General features: G+C 51.1%; 1 protein-coding gene across 1 annotated transcript; it reads left to right on the top strand.

Moving 5' to 3' along the window:
* Positions 1-10,867: 10,867 nt before the first annotated feature.
* Positions 10,868-18,566, top strand: WBP2 (WW domain binding protein 2). The gene is made up of 8 exons (XM_059907587.1): positions 10,868-10,977; positions 13,249-13,357; positions 14,520-14,655; positions 15,521-15,613; positions 16,262-16,396; positions 16,609-16,731; positions 17,169-17,245; positions 17,367-18,566. The coding sequence occupies exons 1-8, from the start codon at positions 10,919-10,921 to the stop codon at positions 17,418-17,420; spliced, it is 786 nt and encodes a 261-aa protein (XP_059763570.1). The 5' UTR covers positions 10,868-10,918; the 3' UTR covers positions 17,421-18,566.
* The last annotated feature ends 425 nt before the right edge of the window (positions 18,567-18,991 follow it).

The raw sequence follows: 18,991 nt of genomic DNA, 5'->3' as shown, positions 1-18,991 counted from the left end.
ACGTTCAAAATCTGGAACACGAGGTCACTCCCTTTCTGCACTATCACATCCTCCAGAAGATGCCTAAGAACTGCAGGAGGCCGTGGGTGGTCCTCATGGTCTCCACCTGGATAGAAGCCTCGACCTCCTCCTTCCCAGCATCCTCAGAGAAGGGGCCAGGGAGGGAGTTCACACCCCGAACACTGAGGCAGGTAGGACACATTCTTTGATACCTTGTGTACTTGGTCTTTAAATGACATTCAATTTTTGAATTTTACTCGATAATATCTCTGATTTTGCTTTAATATAAAGAACAACACTTCTCTGCCCCAGCAGTGGAGAATGGTTTTTGTGTGTGAGTTCTGGAATCAGAAAGTCTTGGCTAAAAATTCCACTTTAGCCATTTCCCAGATGCATGCCTTTAGGCAGGGTGCTTAGCCCCCTCCGTGCCTCGGTTTCCTCACTTGTAAAATAGGGATAATAATAGAACTGCAAACACAGAGACAGAGAATGAACAGGTGGCTGCCAGAGGGGAGTGGGTTGGGGGAGGCAAGAAACACGTGAGGGAGATACAGAGTAAACTGCCTAGCTTTATTTTTTATTTTTTTTAAATAAAATTATGGAATATAGTTTTTTTTATTTTCTGTTTTTTAAATTTTATTTATTTATTTTTGGCTGCATTGGGTCTTTGTTGCTGTGCACGGGCTTTCTCTAGTTGCGGCGAGCGGGGGCTACTCTTCGTCCCGGTGCGCGGGCTTCTCATTGCGGTGGCTTCTCTTGTTGTGGAGCACGGGCTCTAGGCACACGGGCTTCAGTAGTTGTGGCACGCGGGCTCAGTAGTTGTGGCTCGCAAGCTCTAGAGTGCAGGCTCAGTAGTTGTGGCACACGGGCTTAGTTGCTCTGTGGCATGTGGGATCTTCCCAGACCAGGGCTCGAAACTGTGTCCCCTGCATTGGCAGGTGGATTCTTAACCATTGCGCCACCAGGGAAGTCTGTGTTATTTTGAGGATTAAATGAGGTAATTTAGGCAAAGTGCTTGTCGCAAGTCTGGCACAGAGTGAGCTTTCAATACGTGTTATTGGTATTCTTCTCTTGAACGATGAGTAAAATTGATATTCTTGGAAGTTTCGTCAATCCTTGGGGGATCCATGGATTTGTTCTTTGGATGCTAAGATTAACCCAGACCTAAATTTGTCAGGAGGCTTACATTTTGCCCCACCCGCCAAGATTGGACACTTTCACTCACTCATTCAACAATATTTATTCAGTGTGGTGTACTGTTCTCCGGGCTGCGGATACAGTGGTGAGTGACCCAAACAGAGATGCCTGTGCCACACAACCGGCCGTGTGATAATTGTGGCTGTAGTAAGTACTGTACAAGAAAAGGGCAGCAACTCCACCCCTGCGGATACACCCAAAATAACTGAAAGCAGGCACTCAGACAGATGCTTGTACACCCATGTTCACAGCAGCACTATTCACAACAGCCAAAGGGTGGAAGCAACCCAAGTGTCCATCAGTGGACGAATGGATAAACAAAATGTGGTCTGAATATACAAGGGCCTTAAAAAGGAATGAAATTCTGACACATGCTATCACATGAATAAACTTTGAAGACATTATGCTAAGTGAAATAAGCCAAATGCAAAAGGACAAATCTTGTATGTTTCCACTTATATGAGGCACCTAGAATAGACAAATTCAGAGACAGAAAGTAGGAGGGGGGTTCCCAGCGGCTGGGGGAGGGGGGATTGAGGAGCTCGTGTTTAATGGGGTCAGAATTTCAGTTTGAGATGATGAAAAAGTTCTGGAGATGGATCGTGGTGATGGTCTCACAACAATGCGATTGTACTTAATGCCACCGAACTGTACACTTACAATGGTAAATTTTATGTGATGTATCCAGTGTATTTTACTACTGAGGGGAAGAAAAGTTTTGCCTCTGCTATTTTACAAAACAAAACACAAATTTCCCAGGAACAGAAATTAAAAAAAAAAAAAGATAGAAGGAAAAAGACAGCGGTCACGAGAAGGGGCCGTATTAGGCGCGTGGGGGAGGCTCATTTCCAGGGAGGACCTCCCTGAAGGGACAGCTGAGGCCTGGAGGACAAGGAGTTAGCAAGACAAAGAGGATGGGTGTGCGCTCCGGAAGGGGCCAAGTACTCCAGGGGACCAAAGTGTTTTAAGGAAGGCAAGTGACATGATGTGGCAGTGCAGAGCCTGGTACGGATTCTGGACTTGACTTAGGAGGAATGGGAAGCCAAGGCAGGGTTTCACATGGGTAAACAATACAATCAGATTTGAAAGTTTAAAATCACTCTATAGGGACTTCCCTGGTGGTCCAGTGGTTAGGGCTCCACGCGTCCACTGCAGGGGGCGCGGGTTCGATCCTTGGTTGGGGAACTAAGATCCCGCATGCCGCATACAGTGCAGTCAAAAAAAAAAAAAAAAATCACTCTGTAATTTAAGTGAGAAATGGGTTTAAGGAGGGAAAAAAGAGGATGAGAGAGATCTTGCATCTTTCCAGGGAGATGGAGATGATCCCCCCCACTCCCCCCCACCCCAGACTGTTGGAAGGAGGACCCAGAAATAGCAGGGAAGGGCCCAGACCCACTAGAGCCCCTCCTGGCCCCTCCCTGAGCTCCCTCCTGCAGAAGGGTCCCTCCAGGCGTGGCTGCTCAGTGCTGGGGTGGGGACAACTTCGAAGGTGATGCCTGTGTCTTTCTGCCTTTCTGGGATTTTGGAGGCACAGAGGGGAAATGGACAGCAGGGGCGTTGTGTAAACACTCCTACAGCAGGAATCACTCAGAACAGGCCTTGCAGCTGTGCCTGGGGATACTGAACTCCACAGAGCAGGGAGGTCTGGACTGGGAGCCACTGGGTGGGGCTCATCTCCGTAGCAACCAGAAACAGCCCCAGACAAGCCCTGGCTGGGCTTACTGATGGAGGAGCAAGGAACTTGTGTTACTGAAATACCCGTGGCCAAAACGACACGCCCTGAAATAGCTCACTTTCCCATCACCAGCGCCCCACGTGGCATCTCCCACTCTGTCTTCGAAGCCCAAACAACCAACAGCAAATGGCAGAAAGTTGAGGGTTACCAAGAGTTTTCTTTCTCCTGCTGGCTTATTGGAAGATGACGACTGGCTGAGTGAAAAAAAAAATACGGTGTATCAAGCATGAATTGGCTCCATGACACTCAGGTACATGAAATGTCAATTTTGGTATTTTTCCTAAATCATAAAATTTGATTATGAGCTGCCCTTTGCCAAGAGGGAAAGGAATTCAACCTCAGGCATGTTTTGGGGGCTTGGGGTCTTCTGTCCACTGGGGCAGCTGCTGAGACGCCCGTTGTCTGAGCCCAAGTGGTCCTTGTATGGTGACCTTCCTCTCCCTTGGGTCAAACAAGGTTTAGAGATTGTGACCAGTTGTTGCCTTTCTGCTCCAGCCCCTTTGTGTTAGTCTGTTAGGGATCTCGTAACAAAGTACCACAAACTAGGTGGCTTAAACAACAGAATTGCATTGTCTTCCAGCTCTAGGGAGGCCAGAGTCAGAGATCAAGGTGTTGACAGGGTTGGTCCCTCTGAGGCTGCGAGGAAGGATCTGTTCCAGGCCTCTCCCCTAGCTTCTGGTGATTTGCTGACAATAGCTGGCAATCCTTCTAGCACTCTGCCTTTGTCTTCACATGGCGTTCTCCCTGTGGGTGTATCTGTATCCAAATTTCCCGTTTTTTTTTTTTTTTTTTTTTTTTTAGTTAATTAATTTATTTTTGGCTCACAGGCCCGGTTGCTCCGCGGCATGTGGGATCTTCCCCAACCAGGGCTCGAACCCGTGTCCCCTGCATTGGCAGGCAGAGTCTCAACCACTGCGCCACCAGGGAAGCCCCAAATTTCCCCTTTTTAAAAGGACACCAATCATATTGGATTAGGGCGCACACTAATGACCTCATCTTTAATTATATCTGCCACAGCCCTGCTTCCAAATAAGGTCACAATTTGAGGAACTAGGGGTTAGGATTTTGACACATGAATTGAGACGGGGGACAAAATTCAACCCGTAAAATCCAACCTCTAAGCTGGGCTCCCTGATACAGGGGCTGGGACTCTGCATTTCTCCACTACCTGCTTCTCCCTGCCGGGCTCTGCCATCAGGGGGCGCTAGAGGGCTTTCAGGGCTGAAGGAGAAGGGGCCGGCTGCTTCCCAGGTGCTGGCAGTTCCATCATCACTGGAAGGCTTCTTCCCTGGGGCAGCTGCAGTTCCTTAGCGGCAACTAAATGCACTTCGTAGTTTTTCTGACCCTTGCAGAACCAGCTGCCTGGAGCCCCCTTCAGAGGCACCAGCACCAGCAAGCATGTGCCCCCTTCGGAGAGTTGGGTTTTAGTTCCCAGGGGCTTTTCCTTCAAGCTTCTGTGTTTTAATTATTCTGACTTTGCCTTTTGGTCCCCCAGCCCTAGGTTCAGGCACCTCTGGGGCACATTAGAATTATTTTTTTGCACCTTTTCAGTTACCTAGCGACCTAAGTGACATGGCTAGCTTTATACCTGTGTTAATTCTTTTTTTTTTTTAATTTTTAATTTTTTTTTGTGTTAATTCTTTATAGTAAGTTCTCTCTGTTCAGATAGCTGGACCCTTTCACACAAACCCCCAAATCACAGTTCAGGCCTCCCATTGACCACACCCCACCTCTTGGGATTGCCCTGTGGGAGCAGGACGGGTGGCAGGTGGAAGGGCTACCACTGCAGAATCCCGCAAACTCTGCTTCGGTCCTGGGGCTCTGGAAGACACCCCTTCCCTCTCTAGGTCCAGCCATTCTGCCCTCTCTGCCCTCCAGCTCCTACAGCCCCAGACACACGCAATAGGCTGCAGACAAGAGCCTGGGGCTTTGTACCTTCCAAGTATCTGGCACATTCCGTGTTCAGCCAGAGCTGAAAACAACTGTTAGGGGACCCATAACCCTGTTAGGGCAGAACCCTGTTAGGGAACAAGAAGTCTTGCCTGCCCTCTTGGTCGAGGGATAGAAAAATGCCCCTCAGTATTTTGAGTCTCCTAGCCCGCGAAGAGTGAAGCAAAGATGTGATATCTTAAAAAAACTCTCCTCCCCACCAAGAGGCTGAGAATGACCTAAATCTCACTGACACAACCCTTTAGTAAACTGATTTGGGAACCATACATACGGGACAGTTTCAGCTCCAGGAGGTGGGTGGATGCAGGTCCCGTCTCTGGCGGGGGTGTGGGAACTCCAGGACTCCCCTCCTCTCCTCTCCTCCCCGTCCCCCTCTGCCCCCATCCTTTCTTCTGGAATGGGGGTTTTCAAGCTGAGGATTGCAAAATCAATTTACGGCATAACAATTAGCAGTTTTTAAATGACAAAATATCATAGAAAATCTCAGAGGACATCACAATACAAAATAAAAATTGTCCCAAACCTGGTCTGGGGCAATTCTTTTTTTTTTTTTTTAGGTGATACAATTCACAGTCTCTTTCTGGGGAAAAAAAATAGCATTTATGATAAAATGCTTAAGCAATTTTTATTTCTTTTATTGAGGCATAGTTAATTTACTTTATTATTTTTTTAAAAATTTATTTTATTTATTTTTGGCTGCATTGGGTCTTTGTTGCGGCATGCGGGCTTTCTCTAGTTGTGGAGAGCGGGGCCTACTCTTCGTCCCCGTGCGCGGGCTTCTCATTGCGGTGGCTTCTCTTGTTGCGGAGCACTGGCTCTAGGCACGCGGGCTTCAGTAGTTGTGGCTCGCGGGCTCTAGAGCACAGGCTCAGTAGTTGTGGCTCACGGGCTTAGTTGCTCTGTGGCATGTGGGATCTTCCCAGAGCAGGGCTTGAACCCGTGTCCCCTGCATTGGCAGGCGGATTCTTAACCACTGTGCCACCAGGGAAGTCCCTAGTTAATTTATAATGTTGTGTTAGTTTCAAGTGTACAACAAAGTGATTCAGTTATACATACATATATATGTATATATGTATATATATATTCTTTTTCAGATTCTTTTCCATTATAGGTTATTACAAAATATTGAGTATAGTTCCCTGTGCTATACAGTAGGTCCTTGTTGTCTACCTATTTTATATATAGTAGTATATATAGTATATGTTAATACCAAACTCCTAATTTATCTCCCTCCCCCCCCCCCATTAAGCAATTTTTAGATAAACTTTAATGGCATTAAGATTTATTCTGGGGGACTTCCCTGGTGGTCCAGTGGTAAAGAATCCACCTTGCAATGCAGGGGACGCGGGCTCGATCCCTGGTCAGGGAACTAAGATCCCACGTGCCGTGGGGCAACTAAGCCCACATGTCACAACTACTGAGCTTGAGCATCTCAACTAGAGCCCACGTGCAGCAAACTACAGAGTCCACGCGCCCTTGGAGCCTGCATGCCACAACTAGAGAAGAGAAAACCCACACGCCACAACTAGAGAGCAGCCCGTGCACCACAATGAAGATCCCGTGTGCCGCAACTAAGACCCAACGCGGCCAAAAATAAAATAAATAATAAATAAATCTTAAAAAAAAAAAAAGGATTTGTTCTGGGAACTTAGTTACCTCTCCCACCTACCTGGTTGTCTTCAATCAGAAACCCAGTGACCTCTGGCCAAGCAGTGGCTCTCTGACCATACTCCTTCTATAAATTGTCCCTTCTAAGAGGGAACCTCCGAATTGACCCTCAAGGGACTCATAACTAAAAGTGTTCTTCAGCAACATGTAGGAGGGTAGATATCGTTTCAGGAAAGTTGTTTTGGTAAAGCCTCTGCAGCCAGCCACCAGCGGGCACAGCCTCCAGGCTTGCCCCAAGATGCCCAGCCATCCATGAGCGGGAAGAGGGAAGCTGTTTTTCAGGTTTGTCTTCTAAAAGATTCTGAGGAGAGTCTATGGGAAGCAAGGACCAGTTCTGGAGTGGGTGCTGTTTCTGAGTGGGAATTAGAAGCACTGGGGATTAACTAGGGACTGGGGGCCATCACGAGGTGAGTGGTTTAGTATTGGGGCACCCCCGCCAATAGTTGGGAATTGCAAAACTTATCTAGGGGTATCATTGGTAAGAAAGCAGCAGTTGCTGAGAGAGAGGGGTGTCGTTCCCTCTTATGACTGCTGCTGACCCTGGGAGAAGTCAGGTTTCCTGCTGGCTCTGCTGCAGGCTTTGTTCGTGTCTCTGTCTGTGAGTCTGTTTCTGTTTTGTAGGTAAGTTCATTTGTGTTGTATTTTAGATTCCACGTATAAGTGATATCATATGGTATTTGTCTTTGTCTTTCTGACTTACTTCGCTTAGGTATGACAATCTCTAGGTCCATCCATGTTGCTGCAAATGGCATTATTTCATTCTTTTTTATGGCTGTGTAGTACTCCATTGTATATATATACCACATCTTCTTTATCCATTCAGCTGTCGATGGACATTTAGGTTGTTTCCATGTCTTGGCTATTGTGAATAGTGCTGCTATGAACATATAGGTGCATGCATCCTTTTGAATTACAGTTTTCTCCAGATATATGCCCAGGAGTGGGATTGCTGGATCAGACGGTAACTCTATTTTTACTTTTTTGAGGAACCTCCATACTGATTTCAATAGTGGCTGCACCAACTTACATTCCCACCAACAGTGTAGGAGGGTTCCCTATTCTCCACACCCTTTCCAGCATTTGTCATTTGTAGCCTTTTAATCATGGCCATTCTGACTGGTGTGAGGTGGTACCTCATTGTAGTTTTGATTTGCACTTCTCTAATAATTAGTGATGTTGAGCATCTTTTCATGTGCCTGTTGGCCATCTGTGTGTCTTCTTTGGAGAAATGTCTATTTAGGTCTTCTGCCCATTTTTCAATTGGGTTGTTTGATTTTTTGATGTGGTATGAGCTGTTTGTATATTTCCAAAATTAAGCCCTTGTCGGCCACATCATTTGCAAATATTTTCTCCGAGTCTGTAGGTTGTCTTTTCGTTTTGTTTATGGTTTCCTTTGCTGTACAGAAGATTGTAAGTTGACTAGGTCCCACCATTTGTTTATTTTTGCTTTTATTTCTATTGCCTTGGGAGACTGACCTAAGAAAATATTGGTACGATTTATGTCAGAGAATGTTTTGTATATGTTCTCTACTAGGAGTTTTATGGTGTCATGTCTTATAGTTAAGTCTTTAAGCCATTTTATTTTTGTATATGGTGTGAGGGTGTGTTGTAACTTCATTTACATATGGCTGTACAGCTTTCCCAACACCACTTGCTGAAGAGACTGTCTTTTTTCCATTGTATATTCTTGCCTTCTTTGTCAAAGATTAAGTGACTGTAGGTTTGTGGGTTTATTTCTGGGCTTATTGGGTCCTTTATTTATTTATTTTTTTGAGTCACCGTGCGGCTTTCAGGATCTTAGTTCCCCAACTAGGGATTGAACCCATGCCCTCAGCAGTGAAAGCGCAGAGTCCTGACCACTGGACTGCCAGGAGATTCCCTTATTGGGTCTTGATATAAAATGTACTTCTTACTGTGGGTCAACATTAAAAAAAAAAAAGGAAAGCCACCATCTGAGAAACTGCTCCCTAGTCTTTTAAACATCAGGACACACATAGAAAATGATTATTTGTTCAGCACAAATGATACTTGTCCAACTCACTGGGGCAAATAAATGAAGCTTCTTGGAGCTTAAGAGGTGACTGGAACAGGGTCACCCTGGACCCTGCCTGGCTGTTCTGTGGTGATGGGCACAATGTCCCAGGCGAGCCCGAAGCACTCGAGGAGCTCCAGTCTGCAGAATAGGAGCAATTACAGCTCAGCAAAAAGCCATCATTTCTGGAAACAGCCAGAGTCCGTGTGGACTAAAAGGCAGGAGTGATCTGAGTTCTGAGACCTGGGCCCAAACAGGACCTTTTGCCACCGACTTGGTTCAGCAATGAACTGCCCTTGAGCCCCTCAGTGTGGGTCCTGGAATGCACCTGCCCTCTCCACCGCCTGGGAGCAGCCCTCACAAGGCGTTCACATGATCACATGGTTTTAGAAAATTTGCAAAATTTGGACACTTAAGCCAGAATCGGTTAAGCCTGCTATCTCGCTCCACTCAGACTTCCTCTTCATCACGTTTCCCTTCATGCTAGGAGGCCTCAGTGTGGCCACAGCACTGTGTGTTCATAATCGTGTATCTTAGTTCTACAACAGGGCCTCCAACGTTGGAGAGGCTTCAGGCCCCACAAAACCCGCCTCTGCCTCTGCCACCAACCGGGATCGCAAAGGGGTCAGGGCAGGACTGCGCTGTTGTCCCACCTTTCCTCTTATGGTCCTTGTAGCAGCCATTCTTGCACACCCATTACTGGGTGGGTTTTCTCTTTCTTTTTGAAATGTATTATTAATATTTAAAATGCACACAGTAAACAAACAGTACAAAAGAGCACACAATGCACAGTAAGTCACCTGCCAACCCCAGTTCCCAGAGCTGAGCTTCGAAGGGAGAATGCCAAAAACAGTGTCTGGTGGATCTTTCAAGAAAATATCTAGATCTAGATCCTATCCTATTTTTTATACAAACGGAAGTATATTTATACGCCAGTTGTACAGACAAACCTTAGCAATCTTTCCACATCAGCACATAGAATATGACTTCATTCTTTTCAACCGCTACATAGATTGTATGTGTGGAATTTACCCTAACCCTTTAGGGCAGACTTCATCATGTCCATGACGCACTGCTTCACTGCACTTGTCCTGCAACTTCCTGGTGGTTTTGCGCAAGACCTCACAGAAGGCTGTTACCTGTTTCATAATATTGTCTAGTTTTTGATTCTTCACCTAAGAAATCTCACTCAAAAGGAAAGTCAAGCAGGTGGATCCCAAAGTTGGCCACCACGGGTCAGGAAATCAGCTGTTTGCTTAAAAATCAAACTCTGATCCCTTAAGATTAATGATGCACCTGCGCCGTCCCGTGGGGAGTGAGACCCGTCCCCCTCACCCCCACAATTGCGGGTAAAGCTCCACCTCGGAGGTGCGGGAGTTTACATAACTACAGCGGCCGAGTGGGGGCCGCCCAAGTGCTGGGTCACAATGAGTCAGCCTCATTCTGCAAGCTCCGGGTGTCACAATTGTGCCCAGTTCCATTCAGCTCCTCCGAGTCCGATTTAAACCTTCCAGCCTATTAAATGCTGGGAGGGCGGGACTGCAGAGCCAGAGCGTTCTAGAGCGAGCAGCGCCACCGCGAGGCCAGCTGTGGTGGAGGCGACGGTCAGGTGCCGGCGCTGGGCCAAGGTTCTCCTCCCCGCACGGAGATTCTCACCGCCCACTTCGGAGGGTGTGGGTTTGATTTCAAGGGAGGGATGGCAGTTTTTCTTGACTCTTCTCTCCCAGAACAGAGACTGATTCTTGGACTCATGTCTCTGGCTCAGTGATTACCCAAGTGTGTGGCGGGGGAGCAAAGTCATATAGGAAGTGCTCCCCATACGCTTGCGGACTGAAGGAAGATGCCCCAGTAAGTGTTCAGCGCTCCCACAGCAGGTGTAGGTTATAATCCCCATTCCGTGCGTATGAACTTTTGCGTCCAGGGCCTTTACGACGAATTTCCCTGTGACGCGCCCAACTATTTACGCCCGTCCCTCGGAGGACCGGGTGGAGGAGGGTGGGGATTAGTTATGCAACGAGCGGAGTCAATCCGGGCCTATGGTATCGGAGACTACAAGTTCCAGAATGCAGCCTTCCGTTAGCGTAGTGAGAGGTCGAGGTTCAGGGAGCCTTCTGGGAACTATAGTCTTGAGTTTGTTTGTGATGCGAGCGAAACTAGGGGGGAGGGGGAGAGGGAGTAAACTATTAGCACGTGACGCCAGGGATCAGGTGGTAGGGCCAGCCTCCGCGCAAGAGCTGATTGGCTGACTCTAATACGAACGACGCCACTAGGGGGTGGGCCGAAGAAGGGCGCAAGCGCACTGCGTCCCGAGTCTCGGGACCCTTTTCCGAGACACTATGGCGCTCAACAAGAATCACTCGGAGGGCGGCGGAGTGATCGTCAACAATACCGAGAGGTGAAAACACTACGGAAGGATCCTGGAGAACGGAAGGGCGGGCGTCGAGGGTGTGGGTAGTGGGTGGTGGGTGAGTGGGCGGTGGGGAATAAATCCGTGAAGAGGGGAAACTGATGGGGGGGTGGGGAGTGGGGTAACGGCTGGGGGCGGGGCTGAAGGAAGGTGGTGGGGCGTGAGGGAGGGGCGGGATGTTGCGATCAGCTGTGGGATGGGGGTGGGGCGGCTGGATAGGGTAGGGGTTTGGAGAGACGGGTGGGGGTTTGGAGAGACAGGCGGAGCCTCTGGGTAGTTCTTGAGCCCCTGTCCCAGAGTAGGTGACTTTAAGAATTGGGAAGAGCTTTAGACAAAAATAATTGCCATTTATTGGGCGTTTACTGTGTGTCAGGGACTACACCTCTTTTGCTTTTTTCAATATGTAAATTCTGTGCAGCAGATACTATTACTATCCACATTTTACACGTAGGGAAACTGAGGCACAGAGGTAAGTATCTTGCCTGAGATCACAGAGCTGTAACAGGAAAGGAGTCCTGATTCCAAAGTCAGTAGCCTTAACTCCCAGTATGTAGCCTTACAGTATATTCCAGAACTGCTCAGTTTCCAGATGAAAAACTGAGGCCCAGAGGTGAAATTACATAGCTAACGTTTGTCACATGTCTGACACGTTTCCTGTAAAGGTGTAAAGGTCTGTCTTTGCCTCTCTCCCTTGAATTCCTGTTGGCTTGGGTCACTTCCCAGAGCAGAGGTCTCCCAACTTCAAGGTTCTTCCTACCCACCCCCCTGTCAGTTCTGTCTCTTCTCCACCTCTGGGCTCCTTGGATGATTTCTCTTCTCTTGCTCCTTGGGCACTGAGAATCAGACCAGCCAGCCCTGGTTGAGCTATGCTGACCTGAAAGCACCTCTTGAAGGAGCATAGGAGGAACCTGAGTCCCCACAGGAGACTTGGTGGGGTCAAAGCCTGGTAGCTGGTTAAGCCCAGCACCCAGCCCAGGGCTGTCATCTGGGAACGCTTGATGAGTCAGAGGAGAACACCCAGGGAGCCCAGACCTCAGAATACTGATTCTTCCTCCATCTTACCTGCTCAGCGACTGGCAGTCCCAGCCTGTTCCTGGTAATGACCTCTTTTCTCTGAGCTGTATTTTAATTTTCTGGTACTGGTCCTCTTTCCCACGTACCCCTCCCCAGTGAAGGAAGTTGTGATATCTGGGAGGCGAAAGAAGACAAATGGAACTATATGAACTTGGACCTTTTGTCTTGTAATCAGAGAAACTTCACGTTGCCCTTAGTGTGTAGCTGCTCTGTGTGCAAGCCAGTCCTGGACCTGGACAAACCCTTTTGATGCCATTTGGTAACATCTCCTGGGACTATTTCTTTCTCAGTGAGACTTTTCTGGGACAAGAATGTATCTATCCTGCTGGGCCTCCTACCCGGTTTAGGACTCATTGCTGCTAAATAATGATGTGCCTTGTTTCAGAAACTGCTTCAGCCTCATTTCTGAAAAAATTGTGTAAACAGTAATCGAAGTCCACGTTCAGCATTTAAAACTTGATGTGTAAAATAGTGAACCTTACTCTTCAAATCATGAATCCCTTTGAGAGTGATGAAAACTATGGTCTCTCCCAGGAAAAAGCACGTACATGATCATCTCAAGGGCTAGTGGACTGATGCCCCTGCAGACCCAGCTTCAGAACCCCAGGTTTAAAGGAACCCTGACGTGAGCCCTTTGGTTACGTGTAGAGTCATGTCTTAAAATGTTTGTATATCAGGCTTAAAAAAATAAACCAACAAAAACAGAACACCTGTCATAAGGACCTAGAAGAGAATAGAAAAGTTAACCCAGATAATCTAACCTGATTTGAGGGATTATGGTGTCTCCAGAGCCCTGTGGCTCTTCTACAGCACTGGTCACTTTTTTTTTTTTTTTTTTTTTTTGGCTGTGCCTCTTGGCTTGTGGGATTTTTGTTCCCTGACCAGCGATTGAACCCTGGCCCTCAGCAGTGAGAGCATGGAGTCCTAACCACTGGACTGCCAGGGAAGTTCCTGCACTGGTCACTTATGGGCTGTGTGTGTGGGGTTTAGGGGAAATTCTATGGAACCCGAGGTTGCTCATCTCTTCCATGGCTGTGTTAGTAGTTTTCTCACAGCAGTGCTGAAGCAGATGACGTGCTGGCAACTACTAATAAGCAACTGCTACCCAGGAGGGTCCAGTCCCTGGGGGTGACAGATTGTGACTCCAGCTGTCTCATCAGGGCATTTCCTCTTTTCTCATCACAGCATCCTGATGTCCTATGACCATGTAGAACTTACGTTCAGTGACATGAGGAATGTGCCAGAGGCCTTCAAAGGGACCAAGAAAGGCACCGTCTACCTTACCCCGTACCGGGTACGTTGTACAGTGACACGGTTGGTTTGGCGAGTCAGTTGGTTTGGAGACTCATGGCTCCTGGAGGCTGATGGGAGTCTTGGGTCAGCCTCAGCCTTGTGAGTCTAGTGGCCGCTGAACCCTGGTGAATGTTAGCATGTTTCTGTCACATGCTCCTGGTTCTAGGAGCACCAGCCTCTTCGCACAGCAGAACTGATGGCTAGACAGTGAATCCGTGTAAGTTCCAGAGGTGCTGCTGCAAACTCTCTCTGTAGGTGGCTGCAGCTGCTGGGATGACCTGGGCCTGGAGGGGAGAGACTGTTATTACTTTGATTTCTGTAGGAGTAGCCCGTGAGGCCTTTGTGCACATCCAGCGTGATAAATGTGGTCAACAGGATACAGTAGCATGGCCACAGCCTCGGGAGTAGGCAGAGAGACCGGCCAAACCCTGCAAAACGAGAAATGCCAGACTGCAGAATGGGCCTTGCCTGAGAGTTCCCCAGGCAGACTCTGAGAGACTTCCAGAGAAACACAGATGGATATTCTTGGAAGAGGATAGCTGCGTGTAGCTATCTCAGAGTTAGACTTAAGGATGGTTAGAGGAAGAGGAGCACAGGCCTTAGCGGAGACTGGGGTGGGGTGGGGGTCTCAAAACCCTATCTCTGGGGGTTCAAGCTGGCATCTTCAGTCACAGATGGAAGTCACGGGGGTAAAGCAGAATGTTCTCCCCGTGCAGGGTGGGAGACTCTGGCTGTTTGGGCAGAGTCTGCAGAAAGGTTAGGATCGTCCCTTCTCCCGGGATCTGCCACCCGCTGCCGTTCCCTCTTCTCAGTTCTGTGAAGCTCAGGCTGAACTCTCCCTTCAGGAGCCCTGCCCTGCCTCGGCCCTGCCTCTCTGCCCTGGCCTTGCAGGCCCTTCACTTAGGCTCCACAGCCGCAGTCTCCTCACCACCACGTCTCAGTGGCAGAGCAGTCTGTCCTGCTCACACGTGCCGTCTGAGCCACACATTTTTCTTGTGAATTCACACGTCTGGCCTCTCCAGCCCGGCTGCATCTGAGGCCTTTTACTCTAAAAAGCGCTCTCCGGGGCTGGCGGGTGCTGGCTCAGGCCACCCGCCGCAGCCCTGGGAGGTGATGGCCTCCCACACATAGGGGGTGGTGGCCCTTGTCCTCTGTCCCTGCAGGTCATCTTTCTGTCCGAGCGGACGGATGCTGTGCAGTCCTTCATGATGCCGTTTTATCTGATGACGGGCTGTGAGGTCAAGCAGCCTGTGTTCGGAGCAAACTACATCAAGGGGACAGTGAAGGCTGAAGCAGGAGGTGGGTGACACGGGGGCTTGGGGACACTGACGGGGCTTCCAGAGAGGTGCTCTGGGGCATCTCTGACTACGGCCCTGGAGATGTCCTCTTTGGACCCTATCCCCCTAGCCTTGTCTTCTTCCTGGCTCTGGATTAGCTTCCAAGACCAACACTTGGGCTGCCAGTGTTCAGCAGGGGTGAAGGTGCCAAGAGCTGGAAAGTGCGGACATTAAAGGTGACAGCTCAGATCACCTTTTCAGAGAGGGAAGTCAGCAAAATGACTGTAAACCAAGTGAGAATGCTTATTGTGACCTGGGGAGTGCTCAGATGTTAGGTATGGGAGGGAGCTGTCTCAGGTTCTTGGGAACGGTCTTTCCCCTAGAGCCAGGCAGAGCCCGCTGCCCCTCTGTAACGCCCGGAGAGGCCCTGCTTGGTGGAAGGCTCTTTGCAGACCCCAGAGACCCCTGTGTCGAACTCGCCTTCCCGCTCACGTTCAGCCTGGCCCGAGCCTGGCTGTCGAGCTCACAGTTTCCCTCTGGACAGAAGCCAGGCTGGAGGGGCCTGGGGTTCGTCCTCAGGACCCCTCGGCATGAGAGGTCTGCTCTGAACTTGAATGTCAGTTGTTGCTGAGCGTGCCTGTTGCTGAGAAGCTGCCTCACTGGGGGTGGGAGGCCTGAGTGCAGATGTGCTTACAGGGCTGCGCAGTCAGCGGGCAGGAGGTGGCCGGTCTGCAGTGCTGGCATGCGATGTGGGTGGTAAGCCAGAGCAGCCCTTTCCCCGCAGGCCTCCTGGCCATTGGATGGGGCCTGGAGAGGACGAACAGCCATCTCTTCGGACGTAACTTAAGTTCTTTTCCGGAGCTGTTGATGCACTGTTCCCTTCTCAGGTGGCTGGGAAGGCTCTGCATCGTACAAGTTGACCTTTATGGCGGGGGGCGCCATCGAATTTGGACAGCGGATGCTACAGGTGGCATCTCAAGGTATCAAGGCTCTAAAAATCAGGGGCCAAGGACGCATTGCATGTGTGTGCTATTTGCTCATTTGGGTTTGTTTACTTTTTGTTTTGTTTTTTAAGCAGTCAGGAGATGAGTTTCTGGGCCCCAGGCTGCCCAGGGCTGGGAGTTGGGAAGGAAGCCTGTAATAAACATCACCCTCCTGTACCTCAAAGGCTGGGTTTCCCCTGCCTGGAGCAGGTATAGGACATTTTAACAAAGCTGTTTGGACTCAAGGACATTTTACTGTGGCCTCATAGAAACAAACAAAAACCCAACCATTAAGCTACCCTCAGGCAACCATTTTAAGTCCCCAAGGGCTGTGTTCAGCAGACCTCCTCACCTCGTCCCCAGCCTCACCCAGCTCCATTCTCTACCCCACCTCTAGCCTCCTCCTTCCCTCCATCCATCCCTCCACCCCTGTCCTGGACCTCCTCCACCCCAGCTCTGACCTCTCTCCCCATCCAGACCCCTCGCCTCATCCCTGACCGAGGCGGACTCCAGTGGGGAGGGGTGAGGCGTGTCTGCTGTGTGCATTCCTGGGACCCTGCAGCTCCCCTCGGCAGGCGGTCGGGCCGCCCTCTCCCCAGTACCTGAGGCCGGCGACACTCATTTCTCTCTCCCCTTGTGCTGTAGCCTCCCGAGGTGAAGCCCCCAACGGAGCCTATGGTTACTCTTACATGCCCAGCGGGGCCTATGTCTTCCCCCCACCAGTCGCCAATGGAATGTACCCCTGCCCTCCTGGCTACCCCTGTCCACTGCCCCCAGCTGGTGAGTGTGTCCTTTGCTGCCCACGCCTCACCCCCCCCCCACCTCCCCCCGCACTGACCACCCTCACCCAGGCCAGGGGGTTGTAGAGGGGAGACTTGTTCTTTGGCCTGCTTCAGGACTGACAGAGCAGCTGGAGGGGCCTGGGAGGGTGCCAGCTACGGGAGCCGGGGCTGGGCTGCTCACTGGGTCCCCGTCACCCTCTTGCCGAGCAGAGTTCTATCCGGGACCTCCCATGATGGACGGGGCCATGGGGTACGTGCAGCCCCCGCCGCCGCCCTACCCCGGGCCCATGGAGCCTCCAGTCAGCGGCCCCGATGTCCCCTCCACTCCTGCAGGTGAGGGCCCTGGCTGCTCCCTGTGGTTGCACGGAAGCCCCAAATAATGCATGACCGCTGGCCTAGGGACGATCCCAGGGGACCGGCAGCGCGGTGGCCTGGTGGCGAAGGGGTAGATTCCAGCCCCCACGCTGTCCTTTAGCTGGCCGTGTGCCCTGGGCCCAGGAAGGTCCCCCTCTGCACCGCAGTCTCCTCATCCACAAAACGTGCCAACGGCACCACCTGGGGGGTTTGTGGTGAAGGTCAGGTGGGGCAGGAGATGTAGAGGGACCAGATGGGACAGTGTGGCATGCAGTAAGTGCTCAGGAAAGGTTCACCACTGTTTTATTGATGGAACTGGGTCCTGAGCACCAGGGGGCCGGGGCCATGGGGGCAGCCGGAGGAGGCGGGGAGGGCTGGTCCCCGGGGCTCTTCCCCAGTTTGTGTGTTCTCAACAGCTGAAGCCAAGGCCGCGGAAGCAGCTGCCAGCGCCTATTACAACCCAGGCAACCCACACAATGTCTACATGCCCACGGTGAGCGGGGCTGGTGAGCGGGGCCGACGGGACCCACGCAGCTCCAGTTTGCTGGGATTTAGGGGCAGGAGAGACCTCGTCTTTCTGACCCTTCTAACATGATCTTTCCTTTCTTCCTCAGAATCAGCCTCCGCCACCTCCTTACTACCCCCCAGAAGATAAGAAGACCCAGTAGACCGCTCACACCCCCCTCCTCCCGCCTCTTTGTTCTTTCCTCCCCTCCCCTCCCCTTGGGGCTGAGTCTGGGGGTGGGGGCGGGCCTCATCCTTTCTCCAGGTCTGATTATAAAGCAGTCACCAGGAACTAGCTTGGGGTGGGGGAGGACCTCTTGACTTGGATGATTATAAAGCAGTTGCCAGGAACTAGCCTTGAGGGGTGCGGGGAGGGCCCCTTGACTCGGGAGCGGTGCCTCCCAGCTTCCCATGTGAGCCCAGAGCCCACAGCACTTCCCTTTCACCATCCCCGGGGGGCATCCCCCTCGTTCCTGTCCTGCTCTCATAGCTTCTACCCACGGAGGGACTCTCTGGCCGCCTCCTCCGCCGCAGTCCAGCTCTCTCGTTTTGTAGCCACTTTATCCTCTCAAGCTTTGCCCTCCCCAGGGACCCCTGCCAGGCCCTGCTCACATTCCATCCACTCTGGTCTGTGCCTGGCTGTGGAAGGCCACCTGTCTGCCGGACTGTCAGCCTACATTCCATTCCCAGCCAGCCTCAGCCCCCGTCGTGCTCGCCTTCCCTTCCCTGTCCTTGGTCATCCTGTTGCCACTGCTTTTGACTTTTGGAGCTTTCCCACGAGCCAGCAGGGGGTGGGTGGCATCAGGGCCAGGCTGCTGCATCTGGCGAGGGAGCCCCTCTGCTTCCCTGCTAGTTTTTCTGGCACTTGTTTCCCTTTGACTTCTCTCTTTTCCCTCTAGAAGGGGCTTCTTGGATTGGAGCTGGAGAATGCATGTCCACTTGGGGGCTGCCGGGAGGGCCAGGAACAGACCCCTGGGGCCTGGCCTGGGCGCTGACCATGACCTCTCGCCGGCCCCTGGGGCCTGGCCTGGGCACCTGGGGCTGGCGAGCGGTCCAGCCAGGGGCCTGACCCCTGGGGCCTGGCGTGGGTGCTGACCATGACCTCTCGCCGGCCCCTTAGCCTGCCCTCTTCCCTTTAAGCTTCTTGCCTGGTTGGTGATATGCCCCCTGGATGCACTAAAATTTGCTCCCATTTGCTCCTGGATTGGCTGTGAAGAGAGGAGATGGTTATTTAAAGAGAATTCCCTATTTATTTGACAAAAAAATTCAGTTAATATATTAATGTGAAATAAACCCTGTTTGCACCTTGATTTGTCTGCCGAAAATGTGAGCTAGTAAAAATGAGTGACTCGACCCTGTCTGGCTCTGCCTGTGGTGACGAGGCAAGCTCTTGGGAAGGAGGGCTGTCGGGCTGCTAGGGGCCAGCGGAGGCCGTGTTCCCTCCCGTGTGAGAGTCCCTTGTTCTCCTGCCTATTTGGGCCCAGGATGCGAAGGCCTCTCCTGTGTCTTCCATGGCAGTTGCTCAGCAACTGTGCCCACCCACCGAGTCCCCTGGGGCCTGGCGCAGCCCAGCAGCTGCCCTGGGTGGGAGGCGTTGGCAGGAGGGGCCAGGCTGGACGTGAGTTCCCGCGTCCCTGGCTGCTGTGCTCACCGCCTTGCCTCGTGGGAGTGAGAGGGCACGTCAGTGAAGGCCAGCCATTCAAGACTGGTCCCCTGCAGTGCGGGCTGTGGTGCC

The sequence above is a fragment of the Balaenoptera ricei genome, chromosome 20, assembly GCF_028023285.1.
Source record: "Balaenoptera ricei isolate mBalRic1 chromosome 20, mBalRic1.hap2, whole genome shotgun sequence".
Taxonomy (NCBI): Eukaryota; Metazoa; Chordata; class Mammalia; order Artiodactyla; family Balaenopteridae; genus Balaenoptera; species Balaenoptera ricei.
The sequence above is the reverse complement of the archived record's forward strand: the minus strand, read 5'-3'. Positions and strand labels throughout refer to the sequence as shown.